The sequence below is a fragment of the Quercus suber genome, unplaced genomic scaffold, assembly GCF_002906115.3.
Source record: "Quercus suber isolate HL8 unplaced genomic scaffold, Cork oak 2.0 scaffold_86, whole genome shotgun sequence".
Lineage (NCBI taxonomy): Eukaryota > Viridiplantae > Streptophyta > Magnoliopsida > Fagales > Fagaceae > Quercus > Quercus suber.
In genome coordinates, this window is record NW_027069551.1 from 239,680 (window position 1) to 258,378 (window position 18,699).

The 18,699-nt window shown below is 37.2% G+C and overlaps 1 protein-coding gene across 1 annotated transcript; it reads right to left on the bottom strand.

Moving 5' to 3' along the window:
- Nucleotides 1-16,220: 16,220 nt before the first annotated feature.
- Nucleotides 16,221-17,153, bottom strand: LOC112003219 (uncharacterized). The gene has a single exon (XM_024035404.1). It carries the CDS (start codon nucleotides 17,151-17,153, stop codon nucleotides 16,221-16,223), a length of 933 nt encoding a protein of 310 aa, XP_023891172.1.
- Nucleotides 17,154-18,699: the final 1,546 nt, after the last annotated feature.

Below are 18,699 nucleotides of genomic sequence, written 5' to 3' on the forward strand. Positions count from 1 at the left end.
AGGTCTCACGTGTTTAGTTAGACCGTTTCTTTTACTTGTTTTGGTTTGTACCTGTTTTTATTGATCTTACTTTTCTTGTTCTGTTTTTTAGTGTGTTCAAAAAATTCAAAAACCCATAAAAAATTGAAAAATTTTCAAAAAGTTTGATCACTTGTGTTTTATTTATCACATGTGAGTTTGGCCTAGTACTTTCGTACTAATGGCGTAGTGCATTTACGAGCTTAGCTTGTTATGTATGCACATATATCATTGTGGGAGAAATCTATAAAACTAAGTGTGATTGTTGTAAATAGATCTTCAAGCTTGTCATGAATGATTGGTCAATAGTCTTGATGGCTTTGATACTTGCATAGACTTGTGCCTATATATCTTCTCACATTTACTTTTATGTTTTTGCAATAGAGTCACCAAATGTAAATCTCAAAATGAAAAAAAGATTATGAGCTGCAAAAGCCTGTCGCACATAATAGTATTTGACTAGGAAAAAGGGAAAGCGACTTTTGTATTGAAATGTATGGTGCTTAAAAAGCCAAAGGCTTACTCTCAATGTTGAAATATCAAAAATTTCAAGCACCGATCTCAAAAAGAAATGTATTGTCCAAAAAGGATCAAATGTTATGATTTATGCAAAAGCCAAATGAAAAGTTTCTAAGATTTGTAATCATTTTGTGGAAGGTCATAAATGTTCATTTCTATAATAGAGATAGTCCACTTGACTTAGTATCAGTTATGTATGACTTGATTGAATTGATCATTGAAACTTCACTCTAGTCTAAGGACTATTTCACACTTGATACTCACCCACAACACACAAGACTTTGATTCAAATAATGCTTATCTCATTTGTGTGATTATACATGTTCAAATGTAATGTGTATGCTCAAGTACTTGTTGATCAAACCCCAAATATTTTTGAGTGTTTTATATGTTTTTGAAAGTGATTTTATATTTTCGTGCTTTTAGTTTTTGTTCAAAATGCATTCTGGTGTTTTTTTCTTCAAAAACTGGTTCAAAGGTTGTTTCGTGAAAAGATCGTGACTTAGAGGTTCCTGCAAAATGTGCTAAAGGGAAATAAACTTTTGGTCAATTTATGTAGAAAGTATCGCTACTTCCTCGCGAGTATTTTGCAACTAAACACTTCTTGCAAAACGTTTTTAGGCAAAAACTAGAATTTTTTCAATTCTTACAGAGGCAATCGCAACTGTCTCATGACTTAAACCTTCTTGCAAAAGCTTTTTGAAAAGCTCGAAAATGTGTTGAAAACACAAGAGCTATTTAGACCCCCAATAAAAAGATTACGGCTCGGTTGATTTTACTCTAACTTATCTAAGTACAAAAACAAGAGTAAATGAAGCGCAAACAACCAATACTGCTCTAGTGCATAAACATAAACAACCAACAATAAAAGTAAAGAACAAGAGTAAAGGAAGAGAGAATGCAAACATAAGATAACACTCCGATGTGTTATCAAAGAGGAAACCAAAGAACTCGGCGAAAAACTTCTCCGCCACCTTCCAAGCGGTAATCAATCCACTAGACAATTAGTTTGGATACATGAGTTAGCAAAAGACCCTCCAAGCCTAATCTACCTGATGTACCTAAGCCTTCCAAGCTCCTACTCTAACAAGACTTCTCAGAACCGTGTCTTGTCTAGCTTTTCGGATCCCGCAATACACCCGATTGCATCCACCAAGCCTCACCGGCTTTTTTTGGCAAATCCCCAAAGCTTTAAAGCTCCAAAACTCTCTTAATACTCTGAATAGGTGTGGGTTGTGTTTGGGTAGAAATCTCCTCTTAAGGTATGACAATAGGAGAGGGATGGAAAAGAGGCTACAATGATTTCTCACTAAGAATGAGTAGCTCTCTCTCTAAAAGATGGATGTGTGTATTGTAGAAAACCTATCTAGGGTTTTTCTCTCTAAATGGCCTCCTTTACATTTGTGGGTAATGAGGGTATACATAGTATAGGTGAAGGGTACGAAAGTCACTCTTTAAAATCCTCCAGGCAGAATGTTTCGCGACTATCTCGCGGGAAGGCCTTACCCGTGAGACATTCACGAAAACGACAGCCTGGCACGACTCTTCAGCTTCCAGTTATGCGCTCCTCAATTAAGTTCGACCCTTTTCGCGGGAACCCTTCTCATGAACTTCTCGCAAGCTAGTCGCAAAATGCACTGATATTTAATTAAGCTTGAGTCTTCACCAACTTGATACTAAACCCAATACAATAAAATCCCACAAATTACAAGGAACAAAATTAAAGCAATTACAATGTATTTTGTCATGGAATAAAGCCAACATAAAACATAGTTGTAAATCACAACTTTACATTTAGAATTAGCCTTTAACTTTTTAAGCACCATACATTTCAAAACACAAGTCGCTTTCCTTTTTTCCTAGTCAAATACTAGTATGTGCAACAGGCTTTTACTGCTCAATATCTCTTTTCATTTGGAGATTTATATTTGGTGAGCTCTTTTGCAAAACAAAAAAAAATAAAGTAGGAAGAGATATAGGTACAAGTCTAAGCAAGTATCAAGACCATCAAGACTATTGACCAATCATTCATGACAAGCTTGAAGATCTATTTATAACAATAGCACATAGTTTTCAAGATTTCTTCCACACAGATAAATATGCATACAAAACAAGCTAAGCTCATAAATGCACTACACCATTAGTACGAAGGTACTAGGCCAAACTCACATGTGATACGTGCTCAAACATATACGATCAAACTTTTTGAATTTTTCACTTTTTATGTGGTTTTGAATTTTTACACACATAAAACAAAGACATAAAAGTAAGATCAAAAACAAAAAAAAAACAAAACAAAACAATGCATATAAAGAGATGCATGATGCACAAATGCATGATAATGAAGCACCTAATGCATGAAGGGTCCTACAAAGATCGAAAGAATTAGATCAAGGAACAAAAGAGCAAAAGCTCAATCATAAGAACCCTTCCTCATCCAAATGGAATGATTATTTGGAATGAGTGTCTTATGAGAAGTGAGACGAGGGTTGGAAGAATGAGAACCAGAGATGCACATAGTCAAGGAGTTAAGAGCATTAAACACTTTCTTTAACAACATGCTATTTTTACTCAAATCTGATTTACTCTTTTTAGCATAACTTCCAAGAAGCTCAAGTTTCTCTTTTCTTTTGATTCTTTTAAGAGCTTGAAACTTAGAGCAATGAGATCTAAGATGACCAAAGGCACCACAATGGTGACAAACAATGTGTTTAGGTCCATTAGGCTTTTTGGGAATGGATCTAGTAACTTGGTTTTGTTCTCTCTTCAACTTATGACATTGAGGTCTTATATGACCACTCACAGCACAATAGTGGCAAGTTGGAACAAACTTAGATCCATCCAAAGCCTTAGATTGTGACCTAAACAGAGGCTTAGGCTTAAGAGCTTTTCTCTCCACTTTTTGGTTTCTTTTGTGTGGAGGAATGTACACTGATTTGTCTTTAGAGATAGAACTCACATTAGGCACAAAATCGAGCACCACAACATGATTGCAACATACATTATCTTCCTTTCTAGCAACAGGTTCAGCAATCAAACACTTGGCATGCATTTTAAGAGATTCATTTTCAGATTTAAGATCATCAACAAGTTTGTTAAACAAAACAAGTTCAGCATCCAAGTCCATATTCAAACATTCAAACTCTTTCAGCTTTTTAAGAGAATTTCAGCAAGTTTCTTATATTTTTCAACCAATTTATTGGATTCATTGAGCTTAGCAATCAAATCATCATTTTTACAAAATAACTTGCTTAAACTCTTTTGAAACTTCTTAGCATTTTTCTTTAAGAGTTTGGTGTTAGGAATATCAACAACACCCAACGATTCATGTAACATAGCATCACAATCATGAGGATTATCACTCATAGAGACATTTTCACAAACACGTGACACATTACATTCATCACCAAAGAAATCATACAAAGAGGCATACAAAGCACAATCCATGGCAACTAAACACAAAGGGTCAAGGATCACACTTAGGTATTTAAACCACAATAAGTGTACCCACTCTGATACCAATTGAAAGCTCGAAAATGTGTTGAAAACACAAAAGCTGTTTAGACCCCCAATAAAAAGATTACAGCTCAGTTGATTTTACTCTAACTTATCTAAGTACGGAAACAAGAGTAAATGAAATGCAAACAACCAATACTACTCTAGTACATAAACATGAACAGCCAATAATAAAAGTAAAGCACAAGAGTAAAGGAAAAGAGAATGCAAACACAAGATAACACGCCGATGTGTTATCGAAGTAAAAACTGAAGAACTCAGTGAAAAACCTCTCCGCCACCCTCCAAGCGGTAATCAATCCACAAGACAATTAGTTGGGATACATGAGTTAGCAAGAGACCCTCCAAGCGTAATATACCCGATGTACCTAACCCCTCTAAGCTCCTACTCCAACAAGACTTCTCGAAACCGTGTCTTGTCTAGCTTTCCAGACCCCGCAATACGCCGGATTGCATCCACCAAGCCTCATCGGCTTCTTTTGACAAATCCTAAAGCTTCCCAAGCTCCAAAGCACTCTCAACACTCTAAATAGGTGTGGATTGTGTTTGTGTACAAATCTCCTCTCAAGGTATAACAATGGGAGAGGGATGGAGAAGAGGCTATAATGATTTCTCACTAAGGATGAGTAGCTCTCTCTCTAAAAGATGGGTGTGTGTGTTGTAGAAAACCTATCTAGGGTTTTTTCTCTCTGAATGGCCTCCTTTACATTTATGGGTAATGAGAGTATATATAGTATGGGTGAAGGGTAAGAAAGTCACTCTTTAAAATCCTCCAGGCAGAATGTTTCGAGACTACCTCATGGGAAGGCCTTACCCGCGAGACACTCGCAAAAACGACAACTTGGCATGGCTCTTTAGCTTCCAGTCATGTGCTCCTCACATGCCCTTTTCACAGGAACCCTTCTCACGAACTTCTCGCGAGCTAGTCGCGAAATGCACTAATCTTCAATTAAGCTTGAGTCTTCACCAACTTGATACTAAACCCAATACAATAAAATCTCACAAATTACAAGGAACAAAATTAAAACAATTACAACACATTTTGTCATGGAATAAAACCAATATAAAACATAGTTGTAAATCACAACTTTACACTTTTGCGCTTCAGTGGCCATTCTCGTGACTGTCTCGCTACTGCCTAACCCGTGAAAAATGCGTATTCTCAGTTTTTATGTAGCTGACGTGACATGTTTTCAAACACTTTGTCTTTCCCTTGCATTGCCTTTCTTGAACCTCGATCAACCCAAAATCATTTTTCTCTCAAACCCCATCATTTTCAACCAAAAATCTCTGCAAAATCACTTCAAGGTATGTTTTCCTAAACATTATCTTCTTTTTTGTCTTAGATTATGCAGTTTTTAGCTTAGGTTTTTAAAAATTGGGGATTTTTGAAAACTGGGTTGGGGTTCTTAATTTTGTGAAATTGTTTTCAAAATTTTGATTGGGCTGAGTCCCATTTGATCTTTGTGCATCTGTGTTGGCCTCGTGTGGCATTCTACACTTGTATTTAGGCAATTTTCACCATATTCAGGCATTGTTCTTAGTTGGAATGCATTGTTGCATGTTAGGTGTTTGACAGAATATCCTAGTGACACTCTTGTGTTGAATTGGACTTAACTGAGTTTCAATACTTGGGTTTACTTTTGATTGATCATATTTACCATGTTTTGGTCAGTGTTTGTGTGTTTTTGTGTGTTTTACACACTTTGCCCATTTTGTGCCTTACTGCCATTCCATGCACACACTAGGCCCTTCTAGGCACACCTCATGCATCTCATGTTACATCCTCATGCATCAGCTCATGCACACACATGCACAATTACCTAATTTCATGCATTGTGTTTATGTTTACATGCTTTATCTATTTTAGCATGTTGTTTTGAGTTAGTTATGCTCTGTTTTAGGTTGTCTTACCTTTGTTTTGAACTAACTTGGATCTAATCAAGTTTTGTGACCTGTTATTTTTGTTGTGCATTTGTTTCCTTTGCTAGTAACTATGTATGCAGATGTCTCCATTCAAAACTTCAGCAGTGAAAGGAGGCAGCAACAAAGGAAAGGAGCCTGTGATTGATGTTGATAAACTTTCACCAAGGCCAAAGAGGACTCGATCACCAATAGGAATTTTTTATCAGACCTATTTCAGATCTTATGCTTCATCTCAAAACTTTGAGAACTACTTTATAGAAGCTCCATTGTTGGTTGAAAGAGCTGTTGATCAGCCATCTCTTCTTGACACCAATATTCCACAATGGTTTGCCACCAAGGATTGGAACTTTCTCCTTTCCAATCTTGATGACACATTTGAGAACTTGGTGAAAGAGTTCTATGCCAATGCTATTGTTGACGGAGAGGAGCTAAAATGTTGGGTTCGAGGAAAGAGTTTCTCAGTAACACCGATTTATTTGGCGAAAATCCTACACATTAACTGGCCAATACTCCCTATACTACCGGTATATGATGAGCTAAATCTAGATGAAAAGGTCCTTAGAGAAGCTTTAGGAGCTAATTTGGAATTCTCCAATAGGAAGTCAATTAGTGTGGCAAACAATGATCAATTGAGACTGCTCACAATGATCATGTGGCAAACAATAGGAAGTCAATTAGTGTGGAAGTCAATTAGGAATCAATTGAGACTGCTCACAATAATCATGTGTAGCAACCTCTATCCTTTGTCAAGCACAAGCTACATAAATCTCGGTCGAGCATTATTCTTACATGATCTGATCACTGACGAAGAGATTGATGTGTGTTCTCATATCTTTCACATTCTAGTAAAGACAGTTGACTGAACTGCCTTAAAGAATTGTATTCTTTTTGTCGCCTTATCTCAAGGATTTTGAAGCTTAAAGGTGTCCATCCCTCGAAAAATGAGTGCCCATACCCAAGGCCAAGTCCGATTAACATTCGTACTCTCCATGCAAGTATGAGTCACACCAAGAAGAGTACTAAGCAAGAAAGTCATGCTGCTCCGGGAAGTTCAACCTCTACCTCCCATGCCTATGATGAATAGCTAGACAACTTCATGGCTACACTTCAAGAAATTAATACCAAAATATCTGGATTAGCTACAATCATGCACTTCCAGCACATTCGCTTTGACACAAAGTTCACTTCTCTCCAAACACAGATGAATCAAATTCAAAGAAAGCAAGAAGAACATGGAGACTAACTATTCCATGACAAAAAGGGGGAGATGGTTTCGCTAATAAGGGGAGGAGAAGTTAGAAGTTTCTGTTTGTTTATTGTTTTTACTGCTTTCTTTTAAAGCTTTAATACCCTTTAATACCCTGTTTTTAATGTCAGTTTATATTCAGTAGTTGTGTTTATCTCAATGCTTTGTAGCATTTTTTTTTTTTTGTACTTTTAAGATATTGCTAATATATCTTAATTACCTTACTCTTGTGCCCTAGTAGGATCTTGTTTCCTAGATGCAAATACTTCATGTATTTTGCATTGGTTGAGTGTTGGACATGCAATTGATCCTTGTGATTGTTTTTAATTGCATTGCGTGTCTGGATGAGCATTTACTTACTAAATGTTCATTGTAGTCATTCTTTAATGATTGTTTTTGTATGATCAAGATATGCTTACATGTTTTATAGTGTTTACAAACTTGATCGCACTTTACTTGCTCATGTACGTACCTTGTGTTCAACTTGTCATAAGCTTAATGAAAGTTTTGTTTGTGTGCAAGTGTTTTAGGTCACAAGTAGATACGTGCAAGTGCTTCATAGCTTCTAGATTAGGTATGAGTGAGTTTTACCATTATTCCCAAACTCACGTTTAAGTCTAGAGTCTGTTTTAGGGGTTTTGTCACGGAATAGCCAAATAGGGAGATTGTAAAGTTGTGGTTTACAACTATGTGTTTTGTTGGCTTTTATTCCGTGTCAAATTTAATTGTAATTTCATTCAATCTTTTGTACCCTATATTTATTGTGGGATTTAATTGTAAGGGTTGTGTTATAAAGAGAGAGAGTGTGAAGACTCAAGCAATTGAAGATTGAGGACTTTTCGCGGGTAGCTCGCGACTAAGCATCCCGCGAAGTGAGTCATGTGCCCTACACATGGTTGGAATGTGAAGAGTTAGGACAAATGGCGACAGTTGTATTTCACGAGTAGCTCGCAGGTAAGGCCTTCCTGTTAGACACTCGCGAGACATTCTGTTTTGCCAAACTATTAATTCTGATACATACTTTCTGTGCCTACACTATTTATACCCACATTACCCACAAATGTTGAGGAGTGCTTCTAAGAGAAAACCCTAGCCAGAAACCTTGAGAGTTAGAGATTGTTATACCCATATTTCTCTACACAATTGCTTGTGGATTTTCCTCAACTCCTACCTCTCCATTTCCATACCATTAAGAGGTTGATAGCCCAAACACTTACACACCATTTCAGAGTGTCAAGTGAGGTTTTGGTGCTGTTAAGAAGTATTGGAAGAAGCCAAGGATGGCAGATGCAACATGGAGCTTGTTGCGGGATCCAAAGAGCTAGACAAGACACAGTTTCGAGAAGCCTTGTTGGAGTAGGAGCTTGGAGGGCTTAGGTACATCAAGTAGATTAGGCTTGGAGGGTCCCTTGCTCATCCATGTATCCCAACTGATTGTCCAGTGGATTGATTACTGCTTGGAGGGCGGTGGAAAGGTTTTTCGTCGAGTTCTTCGGTTTCCTCTTCGATAACACATTGGCATGTTATCTTGTATTTTCGTCTTTCTTCCTGACTCTTTTACATTCCATTTTACTACTGTGTTGCTATGAGTATGGATTAGAGTAGCTTGTTTGTTTATCTGCTCGCATTTACACTATTCCGCACTTAGAATTAAGTTAGTGTAAAATCAATCAAGCCGTAGCTTTTATTTGGAGGTCTAAACAGGTCTTGCGTTTTCAACACATTTTCGAGCTTTCACTTTTTTTTTAAAATCTTTTCTACAATTTGATACACCTATTCTTTATACAGTGAACCTAACATCTTAAACCTCAACTTTTGCACTCGGGGGAAGAAATCTCTTCTTGGATAAGAAAAGTGGTCCACTCTAATCTCTTTCTTCTCAACCATAGGTGCCTTAGCCTTAGCCTTATCCTGCAACCAATCTTCTTTCAACCTTTTATATTCTTTTACCCGTTCCATCAACTTGTGCAAATCCATGACTAGGTTTAAAGCAAGCAAAGTCCTTAACATGGAGTTGATGGGGAGCCCTACTTTGAAGGTACTAGCCATAATTCCTTTGTTATCTCTGTCAATCTTATTGTACAACTCCTAATAAGGATTTGAGTAAATCCTAAGGATTTCACCTTTCTTCATGGATATGGTGAGTAAAGAGTCAAATGGATTTAGAGTTCTACTACGTATTACAAAAACTGCTCTAAATGCTCTTATCAACTCATCATAACCATGAATGGAATACTTCTCTAGCCCATCAAACCATCTCATCGCGGTAGGCCCCAAGTTAGAAGGGAAAATCTTGCACATTAAGGCCTCATTCTTAGAGTAGATTTCCATACTTTGGTTGTAATGGCTAACGTGCTCCATGGTGTTAGGGTCATATCTTATTGTAATTGGCTAATCCTTTGAAAAAAATACAATTTATTTGTAATTGAGTAGATCTAAGATAGGTTTAGTACTTCAAGAAACATGTTATTCAAGTCAAGTATTAAAGACATGAAGATTGGTCCAAGAAACAAGTGAAGAAAAGATGTTCATTAAGTCTCGACAAATAGCTCGACAGATGCCAGCTATCAAGACTTAATGTGAAGCTCGATAGATAGCTTGACAGTAGCTTGATCTTTTGAGAATTACGATTTCAAAATTTCCAGATCTGAAATCCTACCCAGGCTTTTGTATTTATTTAGGGTTTCTTTTCTCACAACCTTAGACATATATAAGGCTTATTTTAAGAGCCATCACACACAGATACAGAGACTAAGAGGCTTATTTTCTCTATGAGAAGCTACTATGTTTGTACATGAAATCTCAAAATTGTGTGAAAACACAAAAGCTTGTTTAGACCCCCAAATAAAAATTATGGTTCAGTTGCTTTTACTTTAACTTAAACTAAGTACGGAATAGAGTAAATGCGAGCGAACAAACAATAAAACTACTCTAAGTCATATTCATCAAATATTAACAATAAAATGAATGCTAAAAGAGTAGGGAAGAAGGATGCAAACACATATAACACTGAGACATGTTATCAAAGAGGAAACAAAAGAACTCAGCAAAAAACCTCTTCACCGCCCTCCAAGCGGTAAATCAATCTACTAGAGAATAAGTTGGAGTACACGTATAACAAAAGACCTTCCAAGCCTAGTCTACCCAATGCACTCAAGCCCTCCAAGCTCCTACTACCAACCAACTTAACGAAGCCTTGTCTTCTCTAGCTTTCCCAGATCATGCAAATTAGCCCAATTGCATCTACCAATAATTGGCTTCTTCCAATGCTTCCCAGTAGCACCAAAATCTCACTTTACACTCAGATTGGGTGTGGTAAGTGTTTAGACTATCAACCTCTCAAGGATATGGATATGGATATGTAGAGGTAGGAGTAGAGGAAAACCACAAAGGAATCTGTAGATGATTATGGGTTTGACAATCTCTAACTCTCAAGTGTGTATGCTAGGGTTTTCTCTCTGAAAAGTACTCCTTACAATATATGGGTAATGAGGGTATATATAGTGTGGGTGAAGACATGGTGGAGTAAATATGCCAAAATAGCAAAATAAAATGTTTTGCAGGTATTTCGCAAGAAGGCCTGACTCGCAAATTACTCGCAAAAACTAGCAGCCATGACTCTTCGCATTCCAGTAATGTGCTCTGCATGTGGCTTACTTCGCAGGATATCTTCTCGGGAATCTTCTCACGAAATCCACTTGGTCTTCAATAATAGCTTAAGTCTTCACACTCTCTCTCACACACAACCCTTACAATAAAATCCCACATACAATACAGGGTAAACATGATTGAACATAATTACAATCAAATTTGGCACAGAATTAAAGCCAACACAATATAGTTGTAAATAACAACTTTACAATCTCCCCCTTTGGCTATTCCATGACAATACCCCTAATTATAGAAGTTGTGAAGCACTTGCACCATATACACCTATATCTTGAAACACTGTCACACAAACAAAACTTTCATTAAGCTTATGACAAGTTGAATACAAGGTATGTATAGGAACAAGTAAAATGCGATCAAGGTAAATAACAAGATATAAACTATGAAGCGTAACTTGATCAAACAAGAACAATCATTAAAGAATGAATACAATGAACATTTAGCTAGTAAATGATCATCTGGACACGAAATGTAATTAAGAGCAATGTAAAAAAAAATGAATTGCATGTCCAGCACACAACCAATGCAAAACACTAAGGTATTTGCATCAAGGATACAAGATCCAACAAGGGCATAAGTGTGTAGTACTAAAGATAATGTATGCTTTAATCTAAAAGTACTTTAAAAAGCTACAAAGCATGGATACATAAACAAAGTAGTAAAGATAAACTGAAGTTTTAAACTAGAGTACTTTAAAGCTTTAAAAGAAAGTAATGTAAATATCCAAGAGTTATAAAGATAAATGAAAGTAGACTACTAAAACAAAAGTAAACTACTAAACCACCACAAAAATAAACCAATATCTACAATATGCTATGCTATGATCCCCCTTAAATTATGTAGAATTTCTCCCCCTTTTTGATTGGAATGGCCAAAGAGGCTAGAACTGCTCGGACTCGGATTTGGAGCCCTCTTGCTGCTGCCACTACTGCTCTACCGTCATGTCATCAATCTGAGACTAAAGTGCAGTGATCTGGCCTTCGATGTAGGTAAAATGAGTCGAGGTGTTCTGTATGTGAGATTCTAGCATACTACACATCTGCTCAACCTATGCAATGAGACGATCAAGGCGATCGGGTGCTCGTACATGTGCTTAGGAAGAGGGTTGTATTTTCAAGGGTCTCCATATTTACAACACTTTCCATGATGATCGGTGCCCTTTTGTAGAAGTCGTTGTAGGCCATATCTACCTCAACACTTCGAAAATTTTCTGAAGCAGAGCATGGGCACTTCAATGACCTTTTTGAGGCCGAATGCTTAGTAGGAGACATCTGTAAAATCATTCACAGACACAAAGAGACAAGTACAAAACACAAAACAAGAACACAAACTTGATTAGTACCAAGTTAGTCCATAAAACAAACACAAAAGTCCTAAAAAGAACATAAAAACATGAAAACAAACATCACAAGAACATGTTATGAGTGTTGAACATGTTATGAGTGCTAAACATGTAACATTACTTATCTAGCATGAGTGATATGCAAAACATGTCAAGTGAACAAGTGTGTGCGTCAAGTGTGCATGTGGTGTGCATATGTGATGCATGATCAAGGCATGACTAAGCACAACCAATTATGTTTATCATGTTTTGATCACGAAAAATGCCATTGAAGCACAAAAATTTTTGCATGATAGATTATCTCGCAAGATTGTAGCAAAAGTTTCTGTCTAAAATCTTGTGTTTTCAATTTTTGCCAACCTCATTTTCGTGGGAAGGGCTTACTCATGAAGCTTCTCATGAAAATATCTCTGAAGGATTTTTTTTTTTGTTAAAAAACATGAAATAAGCAATATGAACTGAATGTTCAAATATGTGTGTAAAGCACCTTGAACGTTTAGACCCCCAAATTACAAATTACCAATTCTAGTTTATTAACAAACAATGTACGTGCAGAATATGTAAAAAAGCTAAAACAGAATTGATAGAACAATCTAAACCAAATAAAATCACATCCACAGTAGAAATTAAATGGCAAAGATAAAGGGAAGAGAGATGCAAACATAGAGACAACATAGCGATGTGTTATCGAAGAGAAAACCGAAGTCCTCGTCGTAAAACCTCTCCGTCACCCTCCAATTGGTCAATAATCCACTAGAGAATCAAGTTAGGATACATGAACAGCAGAAGACCCTCTGAGCCTAATCTACCTAGTGTACCTAAGCCCTCTAAGCTTCTTGCTCCAATGAGGTTACGCCAAACATTTTTATTCTCTAGCTTACTGAATTCCGCTATAGCCTATAACATCAACCAATATCAATTGGTCCTTTCCTAACTGCTTCCCAAGTTTCAAATAACTTTATCACAAATATGAGTATGATGAGAAAAGAATTTGGCTAAATGTACCTCTCAAGGATGTAACAATGGAGAGGGTAGGAGTAGAGGAATTTGGGGAAACAAGGATGAAGATAGTGGATGAGTCAATCTTGTTTTTCTTTAGGGTTTCTCTCTCAAAATTCTCTCTAGAAGCTCTCTATAATACATGGGTATAAGAGGTATTTATACTAGTATATGTTTAGAATGCGAAAGGTCAGTTTTTCTCAAACAGAGTGAACTAGTGACTTGGCCTCACGACTTGGCTGAATCGCGAGTCTGAGTCGCGAGATAATGGCCTGGCCAGCTGGAAGTTTTGTCCAGTAGTGAAATAGCTAGCGTGACTCTTCAGCTCCTCTGCATGCTTCACACGCGTGACTCTTTTGGTGACTTGCAAGTCCGGTTGTGAGGCCCTGCTGAGTTGCACACTATTAAGCTTTTCTTCATACTCTCTCACACACTACCCTAACATGATTCCTACCTAAATACTGAAAGTTCAAATAGTGTTAAAAACACCATGAACATTTAGACCCCCAAACAATAAATTACCAATTCAAGCTTTATATCAAACAAAGTATGTGCGGAAAATGATAATCAAGCTTATAACAGAATTGATAAACAATCTAAACCATAAATAATCACAATCACAACAGTAATTAGATGGTAAAGATAAAGGGAAGAGAGATGTAAACACAAGGACAACACAGATGTGTTATCAAAGAGGAAACCGAAGTCCTCTGCGTAAAACCTGTCCACCGCCCTCTAAGCGGTCAATAATCCACTAGAAAATGTAGTTGGGATACATGAACAACAATAGATCCTCCAAGCCTAATCTACCCAGGTACCTAAGCCCTCCAAACTTTTTGCTCCAATAAGGTTGCACCGAACCTTTTTCTTTTCTAGCTTATCGGATTCCACTATAGCCCATAGCATCAACCAATAACCATTGGTCCTTTCCAAACTGCTTCCCTTGGCACCAAAAGACCTTTTCACAGACGTAGGTGTGGTGAGAAAAAGATTTGGTTAAGAACCTCTCAAGAATGTATCAATGGAGAGGAAGAGAGTAGAGGAATTTGAAGAGTCTCTTAGGTGAAGATTGTGGATAAGACAATCTTGTTTTTCTCTAGGGTTTCTCTCTAGAAGCTCTCTACATTTCGTGGGAATGAGTGGTATTTATACTAGGGTGAGAATGGAATGCGAAGAGTCAGTTTTTTCCAAACAGGGTGTTTTGGCGACTTAACCTCACAACTGGGTTGAGTCGCAAGTTCAAGCCACGAGCTAACAGCCTGGCAGCCTGGGACTTTTGTCCTGTAGTGCAATAGCTGGCGTAACTCTTCAGCTTCTGGCATGCTTAGCACGTGTGCAACTTCTGGCGACTTGCAAGCTGCGAGCTACCCGCGAGATCCAGTCGCGAGTCCCTGTTTCTTTGCACGTGAGCATTTCTTCACACTCTCTCACTCACTACCCTTACAAGATTTTCACCTAAATACAAGGTTACTAAATGCTAAAATACAAGCAAATTTGGCACAGAATAAAGCCAACAAGATGGTTGATTAAATTCAACCTTACAAATACAGTGTTTCTAAATGCTGAATTACAAGCAAATTGCATAGAATAAAGCCAACAAAATGGTTGATTAAATTCAACCTTACATGAAAAAAAACTCAAAACACGAAAGCGTAAAAACAATTTCAAATACATATAAAATACTCAAAAATCTTTTTGAATTTGATCAACAAGCAATAAAGTATACACATCACATTTGAACACATACAATCACACAAATGAAATAAGCATTCATTCTACAATAGACTTGTGTGTTATGTGTAGATCAAGTATGAACTAGTCTATAGTCTAGTATGAAGCTTCAATCAAGTCATACACGACTAGTACGAAGTCAAGTGACCTATCTCACTTGTAGAAATGAACATATACGACCCCTCACTCATGTGATTACACTTGATTGAAAGCTTTTTGATGTGCTTTCAATTTACATACTTTTGATCAAAACAACTCAAATTTTTGAGAATTAATGCCATAAAGATTTTGAATGAACTTTGACAATTTTGACTTTGGCTTTGGCACCATACATTTAGTACAAATCACTTTCTCTTTTTCCTAGTCAAATACTAGTATGTTCGATGGCTTTTTTAGCTCATAATTCCCTTTTCGAGAATGACATTTGTAGAACTCTTAAAAAAGAAAAAAAAAATGAGGAGATATATAGGCACAAGTCTACGCATGTATCAAGATCAAGTAAGTCTATTGATCAATCATTCATGACAAGCTTGAAGATCGATTTACAACAATCAAATCATAGATTTCTAGATGTCGTTCACACTTAGAAAATGTGCATACATAACAAGTTAAGCTTGTAAATACACTACACCATTAGTACGATGGTACTAGGCCAAATTTACGCGTGATATACACAACACAAGCGATCAAAATTTTTGGAAATTTTTTTCACTTTTTATGGTTTTTGAATTTTTTAACACACTCAAAAACAAAATATGAAAAGTAAGATCAACACAAACAACAAGTACAAAACAAACTTTAAAAAAAAAACATGCTAAAATGAAGACATAAGCAAACAACCAAACAATGTCACAACATATCGAAAGAATTGATGCATGGACATGTTCTAATGCTTATGCATGCGTACCGTTCTTCACCCACACAGCACATGCATTCAACACACTCAAAAACAGAACATGAAAAGTAAGATCTACACAAACAACAAGTACAAAACAAACTTGAAAAAAAAATGCTAAAATGAAAACACAACATATCGAAAGAATTGATACATGGACATGTTCTAATGCTTATGTGTACCCTTCTTCACCCACACGGCACGTGCGTTTAGGGTGATATCCTTGAAGGATTGGGTACTTAAGTTGTGATTCTCAAACCTTTGGGTGAAGTTTGCCAAACAAGAAGTGATGGTATCTATCATATTCATCACATCACCAATACCGGGATTGACTTGTCGTCCTTTTGATTGCTTGGCATTCTAATTCCCTCTTCCTTGTCGTCTTGATCTTTGAGAATCCGCTTTCTGCAATGCGTGAAGCTTATAACAATTAGGTCTAGTGTGTCCTTGGATCCCACAGTGGTGGCAAAAGTGTTGAACTTGAGGACCTTTTTGAGACTTCAGAAGAGACTTCCCTTTAGCCTTGGGTTTCACCACAAATGGATTTTGAGGTTTTGTCAAAACCTTTTGAGCAATTCCATTTGACTTCTTCTCAACCTTCACATTCTTAACACTTGGAATCGCTACCATTGGTTCCTTAGCCTTAACAAACTTCATCTCCTTGGAAACATTAGCGCTAGAACTACTTTTTCCGGTGTATCCTATGCTGCTTTTGTCAAAAAAAAGCTTTTGATGTGCAAGCACCTCGTCAAGTTTCTTGGAGGCAACTTGCTTCACTTTGGCATTAGCTCGAATCACTTCAAGCTCAAGAAACTTGACCTTGGAATAGGCTTCGGTAAGTTGTTCATTCAGTGCCTTAACTTCACACTTTGTTTCTTTGTACCTCATGAGTATGCTTTTGCAGTCTTGATCAACTTTCTTCATTTTTCTAATGACTGCCTTAGCCACTCTAACATACTCTCCGGTTATCTCAAGAAGAGGATTATAGGATTCTTGCAATCCCTTTACTCCTTCATCATCATCATTGGATTCTTCCCCAATCCCCATAGATTCTACTTCGGTGTGCTCACCGAGTTCTTCCACTAGAAGGCTCAAATTTTCTAAAGAGTCCACAGGTGCAATGGTCATAAATACGGAGTAGTTTCCTTCTCTATCACAACTTTCTTCTAAATCTGAATTGGAGCCGTTCAAGACACTAAGGGTAGTTACAAAAACTTTACCCTTTGCTTTCAAATACGTGGGGCATTCTTTCTTTACATGCCCATGCCATTTGCACTCAAAGCACATGACCATTGAAGTCTTTCTTCTTCTTTGGAATCCTTCTTCTTGAAGTCTTTCTTGTCCTTCTTGAAATATGAGAATTTTCCCTTCTCAAAAGACTTCCCATTCCTCTTGAAATTTAAGAACTTACGAAAGTTCTTAGCAAGCTACGCCACTTCCCTTTCAACCTCATCCTCATCCAAGGAGTCTTGAGCTTCCAATCTCTCATTGATTGTCTTGAGAGCAAGAGATTTGCTCTTCCTTTATGATGGTAGAGATAGCTCATAAGTTTGAACAGAACTGATGAGTTCTTGAATTTTAATCTCATCAAGGTCCTTGCTCTCTTTGAAGGTAGTAACCTTTGCACGAAAGCACTCCGGCAATGATTGTAGAATCTTCTTCACAATCTTGGAATCCTCCGTCTTTTCTCCCAAGTTGAATTTACCAATCACCACTTCATTTAGCTTTCCATAAAATGAGTCGAATGACTCGTCTTCACTCATCTATAGCTCCTCAAAACGAGTGGTAAGCATTTGCAACTTGGTGTCCTTCACCTTTCTAGTGCCTTCGTAGGTGGTCTCCAAGATTTGCCATGCCTCCTCGGTAATCGTAACATAAGAGATCCTGTGAAATTCGTCAGATGAAACACCACAGAAAATTGCATTTAAAGCCTTGCTATTGGCATTAACTGTCGTAAGGGTTGCCTTATCCCATGTGGATTTGGCAGCCTCCAGCCTAGTCCATCCTATCTCGACAGCGTCCTAAACACTATCATCAATAGAACATAGAAATACCCTCATACGAACTTTCCAAAATGCATAATTACTCCCATCAAAATAGGGAGGTGCATTGAAGGATTGAAATTGATCCATCTCAAATGGGGTCTAGGATCACACTTAAGTAATGAAACCATAACAAGTGTATCTGCTCTGATACCAATTGAAAGCTCGAAATTATGTGAAAAAACAAGAGTTTGTTTAGACCCCCAAATAAAAGTTATAGCTCAATTGCATTTACTCTAATTTAAACTAAGTGTAGAATAGAGTAAATGCAAGTGAACAAAAGCCATATTCATCAAATATCAATAATAAAATGGAAGCTAAAAGAGTAGGGAAGAAGGATGCAAACATAAATAACACCAAGAAGTGTTATCGAAGAGGAAACAAAAGAACTCAACAAAAAACCTCTTTGCTGCCCTCCAAGTGGTAAATCGATCCACTAGAGAATAAGTTGGAGTACACGAATAACACCTCCAAGCCTAGTCTACCCTATGTACTTGAGCCGTCCAAGCTCCTGCTACCAACTGACTTAACAAAGCCTTGTCTTCTCTAGCTTTCTCAAATCATGCAATTCAGCTTGATTGTACATCCACCAACGATTGGCTTCTTCCAATGCTTCCCAGCAGCACCAAAACCTTATTTTATACTCAGATTGGGTGTGGTAAATGTTTGAGCTATCAACCTCTCAAGGATATGAATATGGAGAAGTAGAAGTAGAGGGAAACAACAAAGGATTGTGTAGATGATTGTGTAGATGATTGTGTGTAAGACAATCTCTAACTCTCAAGTGTGTATGCTAA